This window comes from Microdochium trichocladiopsis (genome assembly GCF_020744255.1).
Source record: "Microdochium trichocladiopsis strain MPI-CAGE-CH-0230 chromosome Unknown B0I36scaffold_4, whole genome shotgun sequence".
NCBI lineage: Eukaryota > Fungi > Ascomycota > Sordariomycetes > Xylariales > Microdochiaceae > Microdochium > Microdochium trichocladiopsis.
The window spans coordinates 1-21,339 of NW_025763547.1; the positions used below are offsets into that span (position 1 = coordinate 1).

At 57.9% G+C, this 21,339-nt stretch overlaps 6 protein-coding genes across 6 annotated transcripts; 2 read left to right on the top strand and 4 right to left on the bottom strand.

Annotated features, from left to right (window-relative positions):
* Positions 1-57: 57 nt before the first annotated feature.
* Positions 58-4,760, top strand: B0I36DRAFT_430017 (ankyrin repeat-containing domain protein; the record flags this gene model as incomplete). Its single annotated transcript, XM_046162518.1, has 1 exon — positions 58-4,760. One exon carries the CDS (start codon positions 58-60, stop codon positions 4,462-4,464), a length of 4,407 nt encoding a protein of 1,468 aa, XP_046013387.1. The 3' UTR covers positions 4,465-4,760.
* A 90-nt stretch (positions 4,761-4,850) lies between these two features.
* On the bottom strand, positions 4,851-5,651 carry B0I36DRAFT_373286 (DJ-1/PfpI family protein; the record flags this gene model as incomplete). Its single annotated transcript, XM_046160175.1, has 2 exons — positions 4,851-4,969; positions 5,048-5,651. The coding sequence occupies 2 exons, from the start codon at positions 5,649-5,651 to the stop codon at positions 4,851-4,853; spliced, it is 723 nt and encodes a 240-aa protein (XP_046013388.1).
* Positions 5,652-7,235: 1,584 nt separating this feature from the next.
* On the bottom strand, positions 7,236-8,947 carry B0I36DRAFT_361354 (uncharacterized protein; the record flags this gene model as incomplete). The annotated part of the gene is made up of 3 exons (XM_046158463.1): positions 7,236-7,250; positions 7,371-7,411; positions 7,705-8,947. The coding sequence occupies 3 exons, from the start codon at positions 8,945-8,947 to the stop codon at positions 7,236-7,238; spliced, it is 1,299 nt and encodes a 432-aa protein (XP_046013389.1).
* Positions 8,948-11,500: 2,553 nt separating this feature from the next.
* On the bottom strand, positions 11,501-12,733 carry B0I36DRAFT_406954 (uncharacterized protein; the record flags this gene model as incomplete). The annotated part of the gene is made up of 3 exons (XM_046161829.1): positions 11,501-12,267; positions 12,336-12,531; positions 12,632-12,733. 3 exons carry the CDS (start codon positions 12,731-12,733, stop codon positions 11,501-11,503), a joined length of 1,065 nt encoding a protein of 354 aa, XP_046013390.1.
* Positions 12,734-15,108: 2,375 nt separating this feature from the next.
* On the bottom strand, positions 15,109-16,302 carry B0I36DRAFT_373288 (chaperonin 10-like protein; the record flags this gene model as incomplete). The annotated part of the gene is made up of 2 exons (XM_046160176.1): positions 15,109-15,640; positions 15,728-16,302. 2 exons carry the CDS (start codon positions 16,300-16,302, stop codon positions 15,109-15,111), a joined length of 1,107 nt encoding a protein of 368 aa, XP_046013391.1.
* Positions 16,303-17,833: 1,531 nt separating this feature from the next.
* Positions 17,834-20,887, top strand: B0I36DRAFT_406961 (cytochrome P450; the record flags this gene model as incomplete). The annotated part of the gene is made up of 3 exons (XM_046161830.1): positions 17,834-18,682; positions 18,713-19,642; positions 19,703-20,887. Coding segments are annotated over 3 exons (2,964 nt in total), but the record flags the coding sequence as incomplete, so codon positions are not given.
* Positions 20,888-21,339: the final 452 nt, after the last annotated feature.

The following is a 21,339-nucleotide window of genomic DNA, read 5'->3' on the forward strand; positions in this document are numbered from 1 at the left end:
GAGGAAGAACTTGCGACTGAGGACGTGGCTGGTTTTGTCACCGAGTCCCTCGCTGGGATGTCTCCCACCATCAGCACCGAGGATCGGACACTCATCAGTGCGGTCGTGCCTGGCCGCTCAAAGGGATCGTATCTATTCGCGAAGCTGGCCATGGACTGTCTCACAAGGCCCGGTGCCGACGTCCCTGCCGCGCTCGAGCAGCTGCCGCAGAACCTGGACGCCATGTACGCGGCGCTGCTGAAAGAGCATGCCCTGTCGAGCGGCGTAGACGAAGACACGCAGCTGCTGATCTTGCAACTCACCACGCATGCGACACGACCGCTGACCGTCCGTGAGATCGCGAGCGTGCTGGACGTGGTCGCGCGCGGGTGTGCATCTGGGGAGGAGTGGGATCCAAGAGCCACCAAAGACCTTGTACGCCTGGCATGTGGTCCGCTGCTCCAGATCCTCCCCGGTGAGACAGTCAATGTTGCTCACCACTCTTTCACAGAGTTTCTCACGGGCGGTCACCACCACGATGGTGGTTATCGTGCCGATGGTGCCTTGGGCGATGCTGATCGCGGGAGCCCCATCCTTGAGGCGGGCGCGGCTCATATGAGGCTTTCTCTGGCGTGCCTAAAGTACCTGAACGAGAAGGTCCTTGGCCAGCCGTTCATGCGGCCGGGCGCAGCCACGGAAGTCGAGGACACATTTGCCAAGTATGCGGGCATTAGCTGGTTCGTGCACGCCGGCAAGGCCACTGCGGCCGGCTACACCAACCAGGCCGAGCTGGTCAAGATCATGGACGACCTCTTCGACTCGACAGAGCTCAAGTCCGAGATCCTGACCCGGTCCCACGGCGGTCCGACTATCGCAGACTACATCTTCGGCTCATCCAAGTACGCACCCCCGACACCGCGGTACACGCCCGTCTACATGGCCACCGTACTTCGGCTTCGCACGTACCTCGAGGTCCTGCTCTCGCGAAACTCCGAGGTCTACCAGGGTACCAACCCAAGCAGGTCTCCGCTGCGCGCGGCCTCCAGCACGGGGGACGCCGAGTTCGTGGAGGTCCTGCTCCGGGCAGGGGCGGATCCCGAAGAGTGCGACACGGAGCAGTACTCGGGCCTCGCGCCGCTGCACTGCGCCGTGCGGCGTAACGACCTGGCTGTGGCGAGGCTCCTCCTCGACGGGGGCGCCAACCCGCTGACACTCACAAAGTTCAGAGACCCGTCCTGCTATGGCCACCGAGACACGTCGCCGCTCGAATGGGCCTGCACAGGAGGCCACCCGGCGGCTCTGCTGGGGCTCTTCCTCCCGCATATATCCTCGACGCAAGTGCTTAGCCAGGCCGTGCTGTGGATCGTGCCGACGGGCCGCGCGGACCTGCTCCATGTCGTGCTGTCCCACCCTCTCGCCGCCCGGCTCAGGGGCAGCGAGACCCGTGGTCCCCTCGACGCGGCGCTGTTCCGGGCGAGCGCCGAGCGCGATGCCCCCATGGTCCGAGCCCTCCTGCTCGCCGGCGCCGATGCGTCGACCCTGGGGAGATCTCTCGAGGGAGCCTTCCAGATGGGGTGGAAACAACCCGAGATCCGGCCTTTGCACGCCTGGGCTGCCGCGGACCCGGACGTCGGCAACGAGCCCGGCTCCGCCCACAGTCCACGGCACCGCTGGTCCCGGCCGGAAGACACGGGGCAGCAGGCCCGCGGGAGCATGACGGACGCCGAGAAGGCGGCAGCGGCGAAGGAGGTGTTCGAGATGCTCGTGGCCGCGGGCGCCGACGTGCACCAGCGCACGGCCACGCTGGGCAGTATGCCCCTGCACTACGCGCGCGACGTGCTTGCTGCCCGGCTGCTGGTCGAGCAAGGCGGCGCGGATCCGGCCCTCGCCAACGCCCGCGGGGAGACGCTTCTCGGGCTGACGCGGGACAGGGCCACGGTGGCGTTCCTCCTCGGAGAGATGGCGCTGAGGACACGGTCGGCAGGTGATGGCGAGCACGACGGAGGGCCTTCGGGCGCTGCCTCGGCCATGCTGGACCGCATGCGGCCGGACTGGCGCGGGCGGCAAGACGGCGCCGACATCGCCGAGCAGGTTTTGGTCTTCCTCGACTACGGCGTCGATCCGACCCAGGCCGTGGGCGAGGGCGGCCAGACGGCCCTGCACCTCCTCGTGCAGCTCGATGCCGACGCCGGCGGTGATAGAGCAACAGACAGCCGTGTCACTCTGCTCCAGCGTCTCCTCCGCTGCCCGGGCATGCACGCCAATGTCCGCAACGCAAAGGGCCGGACCCCCTTACACTTGCTGGGCCTCGGGGAAGGCTCTGCGAGCTTCCGAAACCCTACGGCAGCGCTCGAGTCGAACCGGGGCCTGCTCGACGGCCTCCTGGCTGCCGGCGCGGACCTCGAGGCCTTGGACAACAAGGGACGCAGCCCCCTGGTCTACCGGATCGACTCGCACAAGCACTGGCCCTCGTTCCAGGACGCCGGGATGATCACAATGTGCGAGGCCCTGGTCCGCGCCGGGAGCCGCCTGGACACGCGCGACGTATCGGGCCGCACGCTGCTCCATGCCGCGGTGGCAAGGGGCAGCAATGGCCCGCTGGTCAAGTGGCTGTGTGATCAGGGTGTTGATGCCCGGGCGGTCGACAACAACGGCGACACGCTCTTCCATCCGGCACTGACGGAAGGGCACCGGCCCAAGCATAAATTCTCCGGGAAGGACGCCGGGCACTTGGGTCTGCTGGACGAGCTGCTAAGGCACGGCGCCGATCCGACGCGGCCCAACCACGCGGGGACAACACCGCTTCACATCGCGAGCACGATCACCCCTGGCGCTTTCGAGATCCGGACCGGGAATGACAGCCAGGGGACGACGACGGTCTTTGACTGGTTCCTCCAGAGACAGCGTGCTGGCGGCAGCGTCGACGTGGCTGACCAGGACGGCGTCACGCCCCTGCACAACGCCGCGACCCTGTCCGAGTACATGGCGCGAAAGCTGCTCGATGCCGGCGCGGACCCGCTGAGGGAGACTAGTGAAGGCCTCAACGGCCTGCATCTTGCTGCTCGGGCCCGACAGGCCAACATCCTCGGCATGATGATCGAGAGGATCGTGACCCCCTCGGCATCCGAGGCCGGCCGCTCTGGTGGCGTCGACTGCCACCCCCAGAGGCACCCCCGGTCGCCCCTGTTCTACGCCGTCGCCTCGGGCCGGCCAGAGAGCGTGGTGCTCCTGCTCGAGGCTGCCTCGAGCGTGCCGGCTATCGCACACCGGCCCTCAACGGAGTACCAGGACTCACCGCTGCAGGCAGCCGTCGAGTTCGAGGAGGAGCTTGCCAACTGGCCCAAGATTCTGAAGCGCCCGGGTCATTACGGTGTGAGGGAGGTCGGAAGCGTCCATCTGAATGACACGTTCCGCATGGCTGAGAAACCGGGCCCTTGGCCGTCGGAGCGGCTCGACGAGGTCCTGGACCTGCTCGACACACACGGTCTGCTGCCGGGGGACCACATCGAGACGGCGATCACGGAAGCTTTCGACAAGGGCGCGGCCTACACGCTCACATGCCTGCTCCGAGTCAGAGAGCGACGGCTTGGTGTGGAGGGGTGTCTGTCCAGCAGAGCTGCTGGTGAACATGGCCCGATTGCCGCCCTACTTGAGGCGAGGGAGCACAGCCGGAAGCCCCTTGTCGATGCCATCGCTGCCAAGGGCACGCTGTCTCCGGACGAGTTCGACGCGGCCATGAGAGGACGGCACTTTGACGTCGTCGTCGACGGGCTGCCAACGCCCGACAGCTCTCTCCAGGTCCTGCACGACCCCAGCCAGGGCTGCAACGGCACCAAGACTCTGCTGCAGTACCTCGCGGCGGGCGGGCACGCGGCCCTGCTCGCAAAGGTGGCCAGCCCGGAGGCCCTCGCGCGCCTCGAGGACGTGGCCTGGGTGGCCAGGACGGCAAAGGAGACGCAGGCCAGCACCGACTATCTCGGCGGCGAGATCGAGCCGCTGCTCGTCACGGCGTGCAGGCGCGAGTTGCCCAACATGGAGGTCGTCAGGCTGCTTATCGAGAAGCTCGGCGTCGACATCAACGTCGTAGGCGGCGGGGGTAACCCGCGAGGCAGCACGTCGGGGAAAGCCGCCATCGGCGCCTCGGCGCTGCACGTGCTCGCCACGGGTGGCCACTGGTGGCAGGCTACCCAGGGGATGCCCTACCTGCTCGCTCGGGGCGCTAATGTCGATACCATCGCTGCCGTGACGCAGGCGGGATGGGGGTGGTCGAGGGGCGGGACGGGATATCTGATGACACCGCTCAACGCTGCGCTCGACGCCCTCGCGCGGTGCTCGACCTTGAGCTTCAGCAGGCGGGTCGTCGAGACATTGCTCGAGCACGGCGCCGACGTGACGGCCACGGACGACCGCGGCGTGTCGTGCCTCGACCGTGCGAAGCACGATCCCGAGATCCACGCCCTGCTGCTCCGGTATGCTCGGGAGTAGCGTACGCAGTGACCTGGATGCCCTGGAGGCACTGCTCCTGTCGGGTGCGCAGCCTGAGCAAGTGGCAGTAATCGTTGTCTGAGAGGTGGCACGTTTAAAAGAGGGTCAGGTCAGTTCATGGGCAGGCTTACCTGTGGTTTGTGCTATACGCGAAACCAGGAGGTCAAACGTCCTAATATAGGACTAGAAGCGAAATATTTATCTAACGCCTTTCGGACACGAGGACTTTATAAGTTTCTGAGATATAAAATAAATACGTAACTAGCATAGTTGTATATGTTATACCTCTCCACCTTATCGGTATCGAATCGGTACCAGGCCTGCAGCGCGCTGGCAGTGCCTGTGGCCGTATACTCAGCTCCGCCCTAGCGTTCCCTCTATATCTCCTAGGTGTAGAATTGTCCGTAACGACCACCCGGGTTAAGCTCGAGCATCTCCAGGGACATAGTGTTAACAAACTCGTGCCCAAACCTCTTAAGACAGTAATGGGCAATCATGTCGATACCTAGATTCCCATGTTAGTAAAGCCTCCGTTTTTTCATAAAATAGCACTCGTTCACACGAGTCAACAATGGCAACTTACCAGCTCCAGCTCCACCCGCAGTCCACAACTCGCCTTTCCTCCCGTCCGTCCCCTCATACTCCTTCTCCTCCACCACCCATCGCTGGCGTAACCAATTCGTTCCGGGATACATCTGGTTCGCCATGTCCAAAAACTCCTTATTGGTCGTGCACGTCTTGCCCTCCAGCAGTCCTGTGCTCGCCAGCCACACGCTCCCGATGCACGTGGTCAGCCACACGGGCGTTTTGCTCCACGCCTCCTTCATGAACTTGTCCGCCTGCGGCGGGCGGTGGCTCGGCAGCGGGCCGCCGATGAGCACAATATCCAGGTCGCGCGGGCAGTCGTCGTACGTGACGGTGGGCACAAACTTGAAGCCGCCCAAGCTGTCTGAGCCAGCCTGCGGCGGCGTCATGAAGCTCGTCTCGAGAGTGGTGGCCATGTAGAAGAACTCGATACTGACGGCGTGCGGGCCGAACTTGGCGTACTTCGGGTCGACCGAGATAACACCCGAGACGTAGGGGTCCGAGATGTTGCCGAAGATGTCGATGCCGACGATATCGGCGAGTTGGACTTCCTCAAGCATCACGCCGATGCGGAGCTTCTTAGGGCCGTTAAGAGTGGACATCTTCGGGGCTGGAGGATTTGCTCAGGGTCACTAGATGGCTTTTGGATTGTTTGAATCTGCAGTTTGAGATGCCTGAGGGGCGAGTTACTCTGCCTTTATACCATGTTAGCAGCCATTTCCCCTCCAGGCCGATAACTTGATTTCTAAGATGGTCCCGGACATGCTCGGAGACGCGCATGAACCCACGTGTGCACCAAGCAACGGGAAGCCATTGAAAAGACCGGGGTCTTCAATCCAGTGGTATGTCTGGGTGATCTTTACTGGCTTGCATCTGATATCCCATCACCCCTCTCTCCGACACTTGTCGGAGGTTAATGTGGAGGTCTCCCCTCCCTCCGACATTCGTCGGAGGTTACTATGGAGGGAAGGGCGTGGCTGGCTTACCAAGCGACTCAAGCAAACTCCAGCACGGCAAAAGATCTCCCCGCAGAAAACATTGAAGAAACGCTCATGAACTGCAGATTCGCGCATATGAAGCCCTCTCTCTACGACGGGAAAAGCTTTTCCCTCTCTTGGGAATACAGGAATAGGCGTCGCATGGCGCTTGGGTTGCATCCGGACAGGCGGAGTGCAGCGCGCTGCGCGATAGGTAAGCTGAGCAGCATCTTATCGAGGACGATTGGAGATCTGGCAAGTGCTCGTGAGCAGACTCTGGCTATGGCTGTCGCGCTGTCGCCGGGACCCTGTGCAATGGAGGCGTGGACCTATACGTCTCCGGGCGGCGGATCGATGATAACTGTCCTGGGGCTGGTCTATGCTCAGGCAGGTGCGTCAGGTGCGATCTTCGAAATGCTCGAAAGGAGCGAAGTGGTTCGCCTGAGGTATAAGTACTACCTGGGCAGTCACGAAATGGTATAGCTGGCTCAAGCCGGCCCGGTACATCAATAACTAACCTTGTCCAGAGCTGAACTTGAGGCCGAGACGGCGGCAGCATCCTAACGTTTTAAACACCAGTAGCAAACATAACCTTGTGGGGAGACTCATTTTGTCCTTCGGCCGTTCATGCTGCTTATCCATGATGGAACTAACATCCCTATCTACCGCACTTCCGCGGCGCCCTCGTTCGCCTGGTGGCTGACCTTGACCTCACTGTTGCCCCCGAGCTCACGAAGCAGACCTCTCGACTTGGTTGGAAGTCGACACCGGGTGCTGCACTTGGGACAATGACCCCGTTGATGTCTCGTAGCTTTAGAGCTTCGCATGGTTGGCCTCGGACGTATATCGATTGTCGTTGGAGTTTTATGGTAAACCACGTTCCCAGCTAGCAGGTAGAGACATTCCTTGCTCTCCTGGGGCGCAAGGTAGTACGTCCAATAATTCTTATGGCAATTACAGTGCGTTTCCCGAAGAAATACACCGTACCAAAAAAGTGTTAGATTAGCCGTGGAGCCGCCCGGCCGGCTGTGTATTTTCTACTGGGCCGTGAGCTCGAAACTTTAATAGGATAATAGAAGCACGAACAGATTGAAGAGTTACTCTCTTTGCATGAATAGTGCCTAGATTCGTATCGTCACTCTCTTTCATGAATAGTGCCTAAATTTATATCTTCGAAGAATGATATGAGGAAACTCGCGGTCGACTCTTTCAAAGCTCCTGTCGCTATAGTAGTAAATTAGATTAGTAAAATAGCAATAAACAATAGGACATGTCCACTGTAGAAGAGATAGATCGTGAAGTGATGCCGAATAATCTTTTATAATACGTATACTACAGTCATACTCTTATACCCCGAGACTCTTCAAAAGCCGGGTCATCCTCGCCTGAATATCAGACATTAGCTGGGTAACGCTTTTGTAATCCCCATTAATCGACATTTGTTCCCAACTCGCTGAGGTGTTCCTTAGTGGCGAGGAGGAAAAAAACTGCCCGTCCCTCGGGGCAGCGACACCCGATAAATAGGTAGTCATAGATTGGTGCTGTTGGTTGATCAGATATGAGCAGAGCTGGACAACCATGACGAGCCGGATATTAGAAAGCGGGCCGATGCCGCCACATGGACCGCCGCAAGGATGGCCGCCGAGGCCAAAACCACCACTTGAGCTGCTCCTCGTACTGCCGAGGCTTGTGCCCAGCATTAGGTCGGCTGGAGGAGAAGATAGGGACGCGGTGTTGAGGCAGCACAGATCGACGTCGCTCTCGAGTGCGATCAGCACAAAGTTGTAGATGGTCAGGAGCATGGTGTGGCATGCTAAGAGAAGGTGGCTGGTGACGGGGCTTTGGGAGATAGCCTGACTGCTCACTGATGCCGTCCGCACGCGGTGCTTCTGATGCTGATGCTGAGGTTTGGGTTGGCAAGTGGCACCATTGGGTGCCGTCGCCAGAGAGTTTAAATTGGAGCTCATGCTGCCGTGGTGAGCGGGAGCGGCGCTCCAAGGGTCGGACGGTGGCATCAAGCCTCCAAGGATCTCGAGCAGATCCCCTGATGCAGTGAAGATGCCACACAGTACGACACCAAGGACGTCTGCGCCGTCGTCGGGCGAAGTAGGCGGGTCGATGGATCTCTGAGGGGTCGCTTTCGAAGAGAGGTAGGACAACCACGCGGAGACCAGCTTAAAAACGCCGTCGTCGACCAGAGGGCTTCTGACGTGCCCATCGTGGCCGACAGAGCCGCGTCGGTACGACATGCGCACAGTCTCGTTGAGACTCTCATTTGACCGATAAAGCTGGGACAGCCTCATGGTCAACTGCGAAAGTTGGCTTATGCTTGTGACGTGGTCTGTAGAGAGGTCAGGCAATGGGCTGGTGCTGCCACAAAAGGCAGAGTCACTTCGTTCCCGCCACCTTGGCGGGTGTTGTTGATGGTTGAAGTAGTCAATGTCGATATCTTGGTGGCGGATGTTTGGGTCTATCGAGTGCTCCAGCACCGAACTGAAGTCCAGTTGGGACGCTGGGCCGAGGTTCTCGAGCATCCCAGTACCGGGCCAGGCGTTTGGGTCGAGCCAGGTGGCGCCGAAAGCATCAGTGTCAGGGAGAAGAGTATCATTCATGACGGCATCCTCGTCAGTCGGCTTGGCAAGGCTCGAGCCGGAGTCTGATCTGCTGGATGGCTGTGCCACATAAATACCAGCGTTGATGTTGTCGTCGTCACCGGAAGAGCTGCTGGAGCTGCTGGACGGAGCCGCGCTTCCTGGGCGTCCATTCGACGAGCCAGTACTGCTGCCGCTTGCGGTGCTCCCACTATTGTGGCTGCTTGATTCGGCTTCGGGCTGGACGTCTGACGCGGCGTCTGACGACGATGCGGTGGTCTTGGTAGGTTGTGTCTCCCCAGGTCCGACGGTATCGGCCCAACGATACATGCTTGGTCGTCCTTTCGGCAAGCTGAGGCTGTACACACACTGGGCGCCCTGGCGGAGACAACGAACACAAGCACCGATATCACTCTTGGCGTCGCGCACGCAGCGCAGCTTCTGCCCATGGCACCTATCACACGACTGGCGTCGAGGGGTGGTACCACCGTTATTTGAAGGGGGGGCCATTCTGGCAGATCGAGATCAGTTTGAAGATATGGCTGTGAATTCTGCGTGCAATTCTTCGTCTCGTGTCGCCGTATGGGGTTCCAAGGATAGGATCACAGCTTAGATCCTCTGATAGGTGTCGCTAAAGAGGGGAGGTTGCGTTGGTAGACCGGGAGATGACAATACGGACCAAACGGCGGCTGGATAATTGCCAATAGCACAAGTAGCAACCCGACTGCCAAATATCGATGGTCACTGCCGGCGAGCAAGGCTCGAAGCATATAACAGTGACACGACTGTGCCCGGCAGATGACCAGGGCTTGGAACAGCAGGCACAACCCGCAAAGCATCCCAACGGGCCACATGCAATCATGACGGGAACGCAAGTACGTGCATGCAAATTCGACTGGATGATGCCGGCTCCTGCATACTTTCAAGGCGGCCCTGGCCAGATACTCCACCACAATGGGTCGATGATGATCACCCGAGTTGCCAGCCAATCGCACAACAGCCCGGTCACTGCGCAGTTTGGGGGAGCTCTATCAAGCAGGGAAACCCAACGCTGTTACAGGGCCTCGTCACTCAGATGAGCAAGATAACGACAGTGCGGTGTTGAGTCGAGTAAGATACCCTTGGTAAGGTTCCAAGTCGCCCCAGCTGGGCCCACTGGCTAGTGTATCTGGAGCCGACTCACCCCTGGGGGTCCACTGCCAAAGCTTGTCCTCCCATGCCACCCTCGTCGTTGTCGAAATTCGGCTGACGGCTTCGCTTACGTCACCGCGTCCAGAGCCCTCCATTTAATACTTACTTCGGCTTGGACCGATCAACAAGAGACGTTCGGGAGCCAACCCGCGATTCAACGCAGATGATGGAGAACCACGCACGGTCTTGCAGCCAAGACCCTGCAAAACCTTAATCGGAAGTAAGGCATGCCGGCCTCGAGGCCTTCTGCAACGACCATCTTGATTAGACCGCCATCGGTTCCTCTAGAGGACACAAAGGGCTTCGGACACGTCCGACCTGCAGTGGAAGAAGCAGTTGTGCTTGGACTGCATCCGTGGTGCATGCATGCGCGCCTATTCGCTGTCACTCTCCATGCTTAGGGCGTAAATACCCCTGTAGTATCTTGACCGGCAACCCATGTCATTCAGGCACACCCCTGATCGTGGAAGTTCTATACCTGACTAAGGACCTGATCATGAGCGAGGACCCCTAGCCCAACGTGGGGCAACGATAGCTGAGTCACGCCAGTATGGTCGTGAAAGCCAGATGGTCCAGTGACTAAGCTTCCGACACAGTGAGATGGCAGATGTGCGGCTCATTGCCAACCAAATATCGAAGACGCAACCATTTCTTAACGAAGTGCCGTCCATGCGTCCGAGGCCTGGGCTGTACGGTGTACGGAGTACGGAGTACCAGAACACACCGTGGCTTCCCGGTCCTCACGGCCTCACCGAGACCCGGAGAGCCCGAGACGCAGGCAGCCTGCAGCAGCACAATCCCATCTGTTTCACCAAACTCTATCATCAGCAAGATCAGGGACTCTTTTGCCTATTGCGGGAAGCCATACAGGGAGCTTGTGGGCGGCCCTGCCAGCCTGATTGCCTGCCAGCGTACCAGCGTGGCTGCGTGGCTGCATGGCTAGTCAGGGACATTTCCTCCTGCCGCATACCGCGGCACCATGCAGTTATATTCTAGAAGAGGTTTGGGCTGGACGCTGGTGTGACCCTTCGTTTCTCCACATGTCTTGGGTCAGTCCGACCATTACTCGCAGACCGAGGAGACTGAGGGTGGATGCGCCTGGCTACCGCCCGCCTCGCCAGAGCGCCCCTGGTGACCCGATCCCCTGGTCGTTTATCCCCTGGAGGGACCCCTAGAAAGTCTAAATTGTTGCACCGGGTGGTGGTGCTAACGTGTCAAGAAGGTCCGGACATCCCCGCTGAAGATATTCGCTCCTGCGGGCAGGTGGCTGCACGGGACAGGGCTCAACATTGGATAGGAATTGGCCCGGAGCTCCGTAGCGACGCGGCCTTGAGAAATGGGCGTGTATCAGGGTTGCCACGTATATCAATCGCTTTAACCCAGACCCTGCTCGTTTGTCCACGGGGCAGGGCATGGCCTAGAACAACATCATGTTCGTGTGAGCCCTCTGGCTATCAGATTCTTCTGATTGTGAGGACTTCGCATTGCCACGCAAGCTCCTCAAGACGTGCTCAAGTTGAAAAGCGGGAGCGACGAATTTTCTGTGCAGTCTTTTAGCAATGGTAGCCCGAGGATCAAGCTGTGGACCTCGCAATCCAGCGTCCATTAAGCTAACAAGCAGCTACATGCTCCTACATACATGCATAGCATAGACTGACGGCCCAACCACTTAAAGAAGAATTCGCATCAATCCTATGCCTTGATTACCTTGTCCAAAACGATGGACACCTCTGGCAAGGGGCGCACCATCTGGTTCGCGGTCGTGAACTTGGCCTTGGTGTCGCTCGTCCGCTTGGCCGAGTTCTCGCTGCGGGAGCTACGCACAGCGTCTCCGCCGCGCTGCAACATCTCCTTGTTGTACTCGTCAACCGCGGCCTTGACGGCGCTGATATCCTTGTACTTGTCGGCCTCCTTCAGGCTGACCAGCGTCTGGCAGAGGTTCATGGCATCGATGAAGCTATGGAATCCGCCCTCGCCGCGGAACGGCGTCATTGCGTGCGCCGAGTCGCCGACGAGCACGACACGGCTGGCGGGCAGCCCACCCTGGGTGTCGAGCTCGAGGTCCCGCCAGATGTGGGCCTCCTTCTTGATCCCGCTCGCGGGAGTCGCCTCGAACAGCTCGCGGAAGCGCAGGGGCATATTTGCAATGAGCTTCATGACGTGTTCGCGCTTCTGCTCCTGCGTAGCCGACTGCAGCCAGTGATCAGGCGACTCGACGGTGGCGTCGGGCTGCATCAGCATCCAGTAGTGCTTGCCGGAGCGGCCCCCTGGCAGTACGTGGTGCAGGCCGTTGAAGTTCCAGAAGCCCAGATCCGGGCTGGCATACACGTAGGCGCTGTGGCCAAGCTCTAGCTGGCGCAGGAAAGCGTCCCCCTCGAGCGTCACTTCGCCGACAATGGCTGCTAGGGGGACTAGCTGGAGGACATCTTTGGCCGGCTTCTGCAGGATGTGCTCACGAACTAGAGATGCGAGTCAGAATATCCGTCGAGGTTCCAGGAGAGACGAAAAGTGGATGGGCAGAACATACCGCCACTGTTGATGCCGTCAGCACCGACAAGAATGTCACCACTGGCAGTGGTGCCGTCATTGAATGAGACCTGCACGCCGGCGTCGTTGTGGTCAATGCTGACTACACGCTTGCCCCACTGGATAGGAATGTTTGTGGACAGCCACTCTCTGAGGCGGTGACGCTCAGACCGTACAATGGGATGCTCGGGAGTGTCCTGCGTCCTTTATCAGCGAACGTTCTAGACGTGTTCCGAGATAAGAAGTCCGTGTGACCAATGAGCCTCAACCAAGCAGACCACAGCACGAAGCACATACCTCAACACCCATGCGGCCAGGACGGCCAGGGAAGTACAGACCCATCTGAGCCGGAAGGTCGAGAGGCTGTAAATGGTCGGTGGCGTCTTTTAGAGTTGCCATGTCTGAGGGGAAGCTCGACTGCAGCTTCTCGATGATGCTGAAGCCACGTCCAGGAGCCTTGTCAGCATCGTGAACCAGGACGTTCCCAAGCCTGCAACTACCGTCCAAGCACAGCGGAGCCTACAGCACCAAATCATGCTTGGACCGGTAGCACACGGCCACAGGCCTCTCACAGGCTACTGTATCCGATCTAGTGTGCGAGGCCGCACTAGTGGGAACGGGAAAGCTGGAGTGTCGACAATACTTACGTGTGGATCCCAATGGCCCATCCTTGGAATCGAGACTGAGCATCCTCATCCCGCTCAAAGACCTCGAAAGAGATCCCCTGCTTTCGCAAGCATTGAGCAAGACCCAAGCCACCTAAACCACCGCCCACAATAAGAACGTGCATGGTCGTTGTGATTGTAGCTCAACGATGTGTGATCTGGCTAGTTGTGTAATTATTATCGTTAGCCTCACATTGCCCTATTGAAATGAGGTGGAACCGTCTCACCTTTATTTATTGATGGATACTGTAATGCAGGCGTTTGTATCTGTTAGCCTAGACGTAGCCAAAATGGAAGATGAGGCAGACTGATGTGATATGAGGGATGAGATCTATCCAGCTGCAAATTTGCCAGAAAACTGTACTTACCCTTGAGATAGGCACAGGAGAACAATCTGGGTAATGCCCGATAATTTCCTTAGGTGGTTTTCACGGTCAATGTGAAGCAGCGAAGGACTGGCTGTAGACCGAATACTGCTGTGTCATGAAGCGGCATTGCCTAGTGGCTTTCGACAATGAGCCGGCTAGGTTGCGCTTTGGCCGAACTCTTGTGCTTATCTCCTTGTACCCCTGATCGGCGCCAAGATTTATGGCGTCGAGTTCGGTTCATGAGACGCGCAAAGTATACTACAGGTCAATTGAAACAACAGGGGAATATGCTCAATCGGGCCATCGATCATTGTCTCTCTGTGACTTGAGCTCTCACCACACGCCCAATCTTGAGAGGATTGCTCTTGGGGAACAACAGCTCCATACTGCCTGTCTCCTGGCTTGGCTGACGATGACTCCCGGGAACGGAGGGGGCTTCACCGACAAGCACGATCCTGGACACAGAAAACACTCAAGATTGCGACCCCTTCGGCGACTTTTTCCACTGCTGTTCGGCGGATTTCGCAGCGGCTGGCCCTCAGGGGCTCTCAGGAACCTGCACCTACCTCAAGGCTCGATTTCTTAGGCCCCGAGGCTCAACCTCGACGCTCTGCCTGCATAGTGGCCCCTGCTCGATAACGCCGGGTGGAATGTTGTTCCTCCGCTGGCAACGCCACCCGATGTTGAGGCGCAGCCCAGCGCCTGTCAGTGGATGCATCAGCGATTCAGGACCCCAGCAAGTGACCATGTCTTTGGTCCAAGGCTGGTCTGCGCAGTGTCGGACCGGCACATCCTCAACAAGGGACACCCCAGCAGATTGCCCCATGTTCATTGTCGCAGTCGGTGTCACCGCACCCTTGGTGGTTCGAGTCGTGCTCAGCAGTCGCATGCTTGGTTCGTCTGAGGTTCTCGACGGCGGTCGCCGAAGGAAGATATGGAGAGAGGATCAAGTTGTTGGCATCCACAGCGATTGTACATTGGCATGGTGAATTGCTACATGCCACTGCTCGCTAGATGATAGCTTGGCCGTGTTCCCGTTGTTATCTGCGTGACGTGATGTCGACAAAGGAGAGAAATACACGTGGAAAGTGAATCTAGTTAGACAAGCCGCCTTGCTTTGAAGGTGGGAAGACCTGGGTCGCACTGGCTAGGCCTAGATCTGATCGCAATTTTAGTGCATGCCAACGGATTGGGCCTGCTGGCAATGTGCACACATGCGAGACGACTGTGCAGATGGTCAGCACATGTTCGCACACTGGCGACAGAGGCGGACGATGCCCGCGATCGTCAGCTTCCCCTGCCAACCAGTTGGATAGTCAATTTCCCATGACAACACAGTCTTGAACTTATTGTCAACACCACACCAAAGCCTCGTCCCCAAAAGCTCGGAGAAACGTGGCCGGGCATTCCTGATAGACCGAGATGCATCCTTTTCTGTGTCTGGTGCATGATGACTTTGAAACCACGTTCTTGCGGAAATGCACGTCCAACTATGCACGGTCGGCATCGACTTGTTCGTCGTGCCCCGCCAAAGAGCCAGACCACCTTCAATGACGTCGATCGTGCTAACGGCCAGTATCAATTTTGGCATGTACAGGGCAAGCTGCACCTCGACCGCACCTTGGTGACAGGATCAGGAAAGGATGAATGGTGCTCGTGTAAATTATCTAGGATGGAAGCCAAACAACGCCTGAACGAAGACTTATGGTGAACAAAAACTCCTCTCTGAGCATCGACCCCTTCATGCCACGCTATAGACCATCTTCTGGCCAGACATTGCCTGGGTCCGAATAATGTCGACACCCTCACAGACACCCTCCCAGCCGCCGGGCATCGGCTTGACCGGATGCGTGTCGATGAGTCCACGATCCAACAGCGACTGCACGGCGGCGAATGCCTTGCCACCAAATACTCTGTCCTCAGGGTTTGCCTCGCGGCCGTACTCGCCGTCCAGTGCGACCTGGCGGCCGAAGATGCTGAGCACCATGACCCATGACGGTTCGATCGTCAGTGCTCGAGTCTGAGCCACAGTGTCGCGGAAGGGTTCAAGGGCAACGTAGCGCCCGCCAGCACGACCCATGGCTGAATAGCAGAGCTGCGTGGTGTCCGCCTGTGATACACAGTCGAACGTGTAGGCAAGCTCGTTGCCTGTGTATTCACGGATCTCCTGGGCGGCAGTTGGCGAGTTATAATCGAACACCTTCTCGGCGCCGAAGCGCTCGGCCAACGCGAAGTTGGAGGCGGACGCCGTCGCGATGGGGCGGAGGCCGGCACTGCAAATGGAACCATCAGTTGTCTCGCTCTGGCAAAGGTCTTGCGAACTCAATGTCATGGGAAAACCATGCGTTTCGGGCACTTACAGTTTAAGAAGCTGAATGGCCCTAGTGCCCGTGGCTGTGCTGCCGCCAGCAACAAGCACAAACTCCTTGCCATCACGATCATCTGCCTTGACGATCTCGCCGCTGGCAAGCTGCTCCAGAGTGGCTGGGATGCCAAGCTCCTTGAACATGGACAGACACGCTGTTGCGACACCAGTGCCGAAGCTCGCGCCCTGCTCAAAGCTCATGGATTCCGGGATTTTGAGCAGGAGGTCCGCGGACGCGCCAACGTACTCGCTGAAAGCACCGACTTGTGGCAAGAGCTTGTTCATCCCGTGCACGAGGCCGGCGACGCGATCACCGATGGCGAGCTTGCCGGAAGCAGCAGCCTCGGTGCCGAGAGCAACGACAGTGCCGGCAAAGTCGTAGCCGATAATGGCGCCTACGGCAGCGGAGTAGTCGAGCATTTTGGCATCGGCGGGGTTGATAGCCACGGCCGCCGTCTTGACAATAGCCATGTCTGGAGTCAGGGTGGGCATAGGGACGTCATGTTGGATGGCAAGCTCTCCGGGCCCTTGCGCCACGATGGCTGTCTGTGTTGTGGGAAGTCCGGACATCCTTTGCTCACTCTGTGCTTTTGCTTGAGGTCAACGGGCAGGAACCGCTAGCCTGTTGGATTGGGAGCGCTACTTTTCGTGCTGCTGTAGTTCGGAAGTCCTGGAAGTTGAAGCTTTACAAGTGCTGATATCGAGCGTTTGTTTGCATAGCGTGAAATGCAAGTGTGAAAGCGCTTGTTAAGCAACTACGCATGCGTTTATGATGACTACATTCGGAATGCACTAGTGACCTGGCAGTTCCGATCACTGAGGCAGGTAGGTCACAGACCATCATCACGAACGATCTGCATCACGGTGTTGAGACATCGGGCATCCGATTCCGATGCACCGATATGTGGGCCCGAACGCCAGGGAGTGAGCTGAAAACCGCCGAAGCCACAACACCGAAGCGAGCAAAATGATCCGAGCCCTGCCAGCCGCGAACCAATCCCATACGAGGAGCAATGGGTGATGACCAAGCCATGATGATGTACGGTCTTATCGCTGGACCGAGGCTTGACACCGCATCGCCAGGCGCAGCGGCGACGGATGATCACCCCCTCTCAGCTCGTGCTAGGCGCAAAAGCATCATTCGTCTACCGCCTGAGAGAGAAAGGCGAACTTGCACACTTTATCGTTGTGGAAGCTTTGGGCAACCAACAAGAGAATCCAGAAGCCGAACAATATCCACCACGCTGAAGACCCCTTCGAAATCCAACATTTGCACAATTCAGAATTTCACCTCAAGCTGTGACACAGGAAGTCAACAACCAGCATTATCTTGGGGACACTAAACTCATTTGCAACATTGATGAGCTAGGTCCACACGATGGCGGCTTACACAAGTATCCCACGATCCTGCCCTGTCGACTCGGCCAGTCTAGAGCAAGAAGCATGCACCCGCACAGGGAGCATTGATGAGAAAGAAGACCCCTTCACAATCCAGTCAGACCTCTACGCGACGGGGGAGAACCAAGGCGACGATGATCTCGAGGCGGACGGCCCGCAAGAATTCATCGACCATTCGTCGCTACTGCCAATCCCCTCCCCACCGCACAAGCATTACTATGGCTTCGTCGGTCACCTGGCAGACCTGGACCCAACGCTGCCCGTGCGTACCTACTGGCACCTAATGGACACTTACAACCCCATCTTCCAGATGGACTTGGGCATGAAGTATCCTCGCGTCTTTGTCGGCAGCCGCGAGATGGTCAATGAGATGGCGGACGACAGCCGCTTCATCAAGTTCACACATCGCCTGCATCAGGAAATGAGGGCCGTGTTCGGAAATGGCTTGTTCTCGGCAGAGTCGACGAGCAAGGCATGGAAAAAGGCGCACCGGCTGTTGGTGCCAGCATTAGGTAACTAATATTCTGTTGGAGACTGTTGGCTCGTGACACGCTGCCAGTCACTGTGCTGACGAGGCGACTTGAAAACAGGTCCCATCGGTTTGAGCAAGATGTTTGACGACATGTAGGTTGGTTTCCCTGACGCGGAACGAGTACGATGCTGACATGCAACCACTAGGCAAGACATCGCAACGCAACTTGTGCAAAAATGGGATCGCTACGGCCCAGACCAAGAGATTGAGCTCATCGGTGACATGTCCCGGCTGACCTTTGACACGATCGGTCTGTGTGCCTACGGCTACCGCTTCAACCAGTTCTACTCAGAGAAGCCGCACCACTTCGAGACCGAACTTAAAGAAGCCATTATCGAATCTGGCCGGCGCGCCAACAGACCCGATGTGCTCAACAGGTGGTGGTACTACAAGGACGAGGAGCACCGGCAGGAGAACATTGTCAAGATACGCAGCCTGTGCGAAAGCATCATCCAGGAGCGCATCGATCACCCGAAGCCCGATGCGAACGACTTGCTCAACGTCATGATCCACGGCATCGACAAGGAGACTGGCGAGAAGCTGGGTTTCGACAACGTCTGCTATCAGATCCCCACATTGCTTGGTGGAGGGTACGAGACGACTTCCTCGACGCTTAGCTTCCTGTTTTACTTTCTTTGTGACACTCCACAGGCCCTTCGCAAGGCGCAGGCCGAAGTCGATGAAGTCATTGGAGATAAGGTTCTCACGTACGACATGCTCCCCAACCTCAAGTACCTGGACGCATGCATCAAGGAGACCTTGAGAATGCAGCATCCAGTCAGTCTCCTGACTAGATTCTCCACAAAGGATACTGTGATCGGCGGCAAGTACTTTATCAGGAAAGGCCAGATGGTGTCTGGCATCTGGAGGCACTTCCACCGCGACAAGAATGCCTGGGGCGAGGACGCGGACGTGTATAGGCCCGAAAGGATGCTGGATGCCGAGTTTCAGAAAATGCCGCCCAACGCGTGGAAGCCGGTAAGTGCCGATCATAAAACCCTCGCAGGTCTAAGGTGGCGGGTTACACTGGCTGACATATGATTGCAACAGTATGGCGACGGCCTCCGTGCCTGCATCGGTCGGGGCTTCGCCGAGCAAGAGATGCTCATCTGCTTGGCCATGGTGCTGCAGAAATTTGATATAGAGAAGGTCGATCCCGACTACAAGCTCCAGCTCAAGGGTCAAATGGGCGTCAAGCCGATCGACCTTTTTATCCGCGCTCGCCGCCGACCTGGCGTAAGTGCCAACGTGGGCATCCCTGGTGGCCAGTATGGCAGCAAGGGCAGTGGACTCCAGGCTCCATCGGCCAAGCCAGCTTGTGTCCTCCCTGTCGATGGACCTCTCAAGCCGATCTCGGTCCTCTGGGGAGGCAACCAGGGGACCTGTGAGAGCTTAGTCGAATCACTGGTTCGCATGGCACCAAGTTACGGGCTCAAGGTTGCAGACATCAGGGACCTCGACTCTGCCGTAAACGCACTGCCCAAGGACATGCCATGTGTCATCATCACACCTTCCTACGAGGGCAGAGCTCCGTACAATGCACTCAAGTTCGTTGCCTGGCTCGACAAGCTGGCCGCCGAGGCCGACCTCGGCGCTTCTGATGAGAGCCGGCTCGCCGCTGCCGGTGTCGATTTCACAGTGTTCGGCGCGGGCAACAGCGACTGGGTGCACAGCTTCCACCGTATCCCCAAGCTCATCAGCACCCGCCTGCAGGAGCTGGGCGGCCGGCTCGTTTTTGAGCCTGGCTATGCCAATGTCAAGCGAGAACTTCTCGGCCCTTGGGAGGAGTGGAGTGATAGACTCTGTTTGACCCTTTCGTCCTCTGGTGCAACTCCCAAGACGCGGCAGGTTGAGCAGACTGCGGGCGTCGAGGTACTTATCACAAAGCCGACTTCCACCAGCATTGGGGCAGCCAGCCAGAACGACATAGTGTCTCGGGTTCCTGCCATCTCTCACATCGGCGGGACGGTTGGAGATCCAGTCGAGCTTTGTCAAGTCACAGCCAACTACGAGCTCGCACCAGCAACAGGTCTCGGGCAGGCCAAGCGGCACATGGACGTTCTTTTGCCGAAGGGGAGCACATACAAGACGGGCGACTATCTCGCGGTGCTTGGTCGCAACTCGGACGAGACCGTCTCTCGCGTCCTTTCGCGCTTTGGGCTCAACGAGGACGATCTTATCAGCGTCTCAGCTAGCAGCAAGGCGTTTCTGCCAACCAATCCTACACCGATCGGGCAGTTCCTACGTTACAACGTGGAGCTCGCGCTCCCAGTCACACAACGCCAGTTAGTGATCCTTGCAGCTTCTGCTGCGGCATCGTCTCAGAATGAACCTGCAGAGGTGGCCAAGCTTACCGCCTTGCATTCCTCGGATGAGGTCTACCAGTCACTCCTCGACCGACGCTTCTCCGTCATCGATGTCCTTGACGAGGTTCCTTCCATTGTAGTGCCATTTGGAGTGTATTTGGACATGCTTCTCCCTCTAAGCACGAGACTATACTCCATTGCCAGCAGCCCGCTCGCACCTGGCTCTGCTCCTTCAGAGAGTAGCAATGGCCGTCTCACAGCCAGCTTGACCGTGGACATCTTCCAAGCACCCGCAATGAGTGGTCACGGTGTCTTCCATGGCGTAGCTAGCGCCCACCTTGCACACTTGACTCCTGGCTCCCAGGTACTCGGCGCTGTCCGCAGAACTAAATTGGCATTTCAGCTACCCGAGAAGAAGGGCACACCAATCATCATGCTCGCTGCGGGTTCAGGCATTGCTCCTATGCGTGCGCTTTTGCAGGAGCGTGCGGCGCTGGGCCTCGAGAAGAAGCAGAAGCAACACAATGCGCCATTGCTTGTCTTTGGCTGCCGCAACGAGAACCACGACTACCTCTACCGCTCTGAGCTTGAGCAGTGGGAGGCTCAGGGCCATGTCGAGGTCGTACCCTGCTTTTCGCGACCCGGCGAACAAAATCTAGATACTATGAATGCTAAGAAGCCTGCCGGGGGCGTGTATGTGCCTGACAAGATGTGGGATATGCGCGATCGGCTATGGGAGCTTGTGGAAGAGAAGGGGGCAAAAGTCTATATCTGCGGCAGCGCCGCGAGGCTTGGTAGGTCCTGCGCTGAGACGTGGAGGAGGATCTGCATGGAGAAGACGGGCAAGAGTCTGGACGAGGCTTTCGAGTGGTTCGAGGAGATCAGCCAGCGGCAGCAGTACGTCAGTGATCTGTACTAAGCAGAGATAGTCTATTTGGCTTGAAAGGTCTTTCAGCAACCTGCGTTTCATCGCAGACGTCCAACATCTCGCGGCTATTGTCAGTTCGTAGAGTGCAAGGAGATGATTTCTTGTCCACAAACAAATACGTTGTAGCAATTGAATATCCATATTCTCGCGACCAGCAATTTTCATACGAGTCTTCAAAAAGATGGACCTTGGCAAGCCATGTTCGTATAGCATTTGATATCGCAAGTATGAAGACTCGCACGGATACCATATTTTGGAGCTGACCACCCCAAGGCGATTGAGCAGTCTCGTTTCTCTTCACCTCGCAGACTTTCTGGCACATGAGCATCCTCATCCCTGCTCGAGGTCATCCGCCCCGCCCCACCGGCCGCCTCGCCTCGCCGACAAGGGGTGCGAATAAGTCGGTGTCTTATGTCAGCCAACGCCGAACGGCCCAAAGTCAG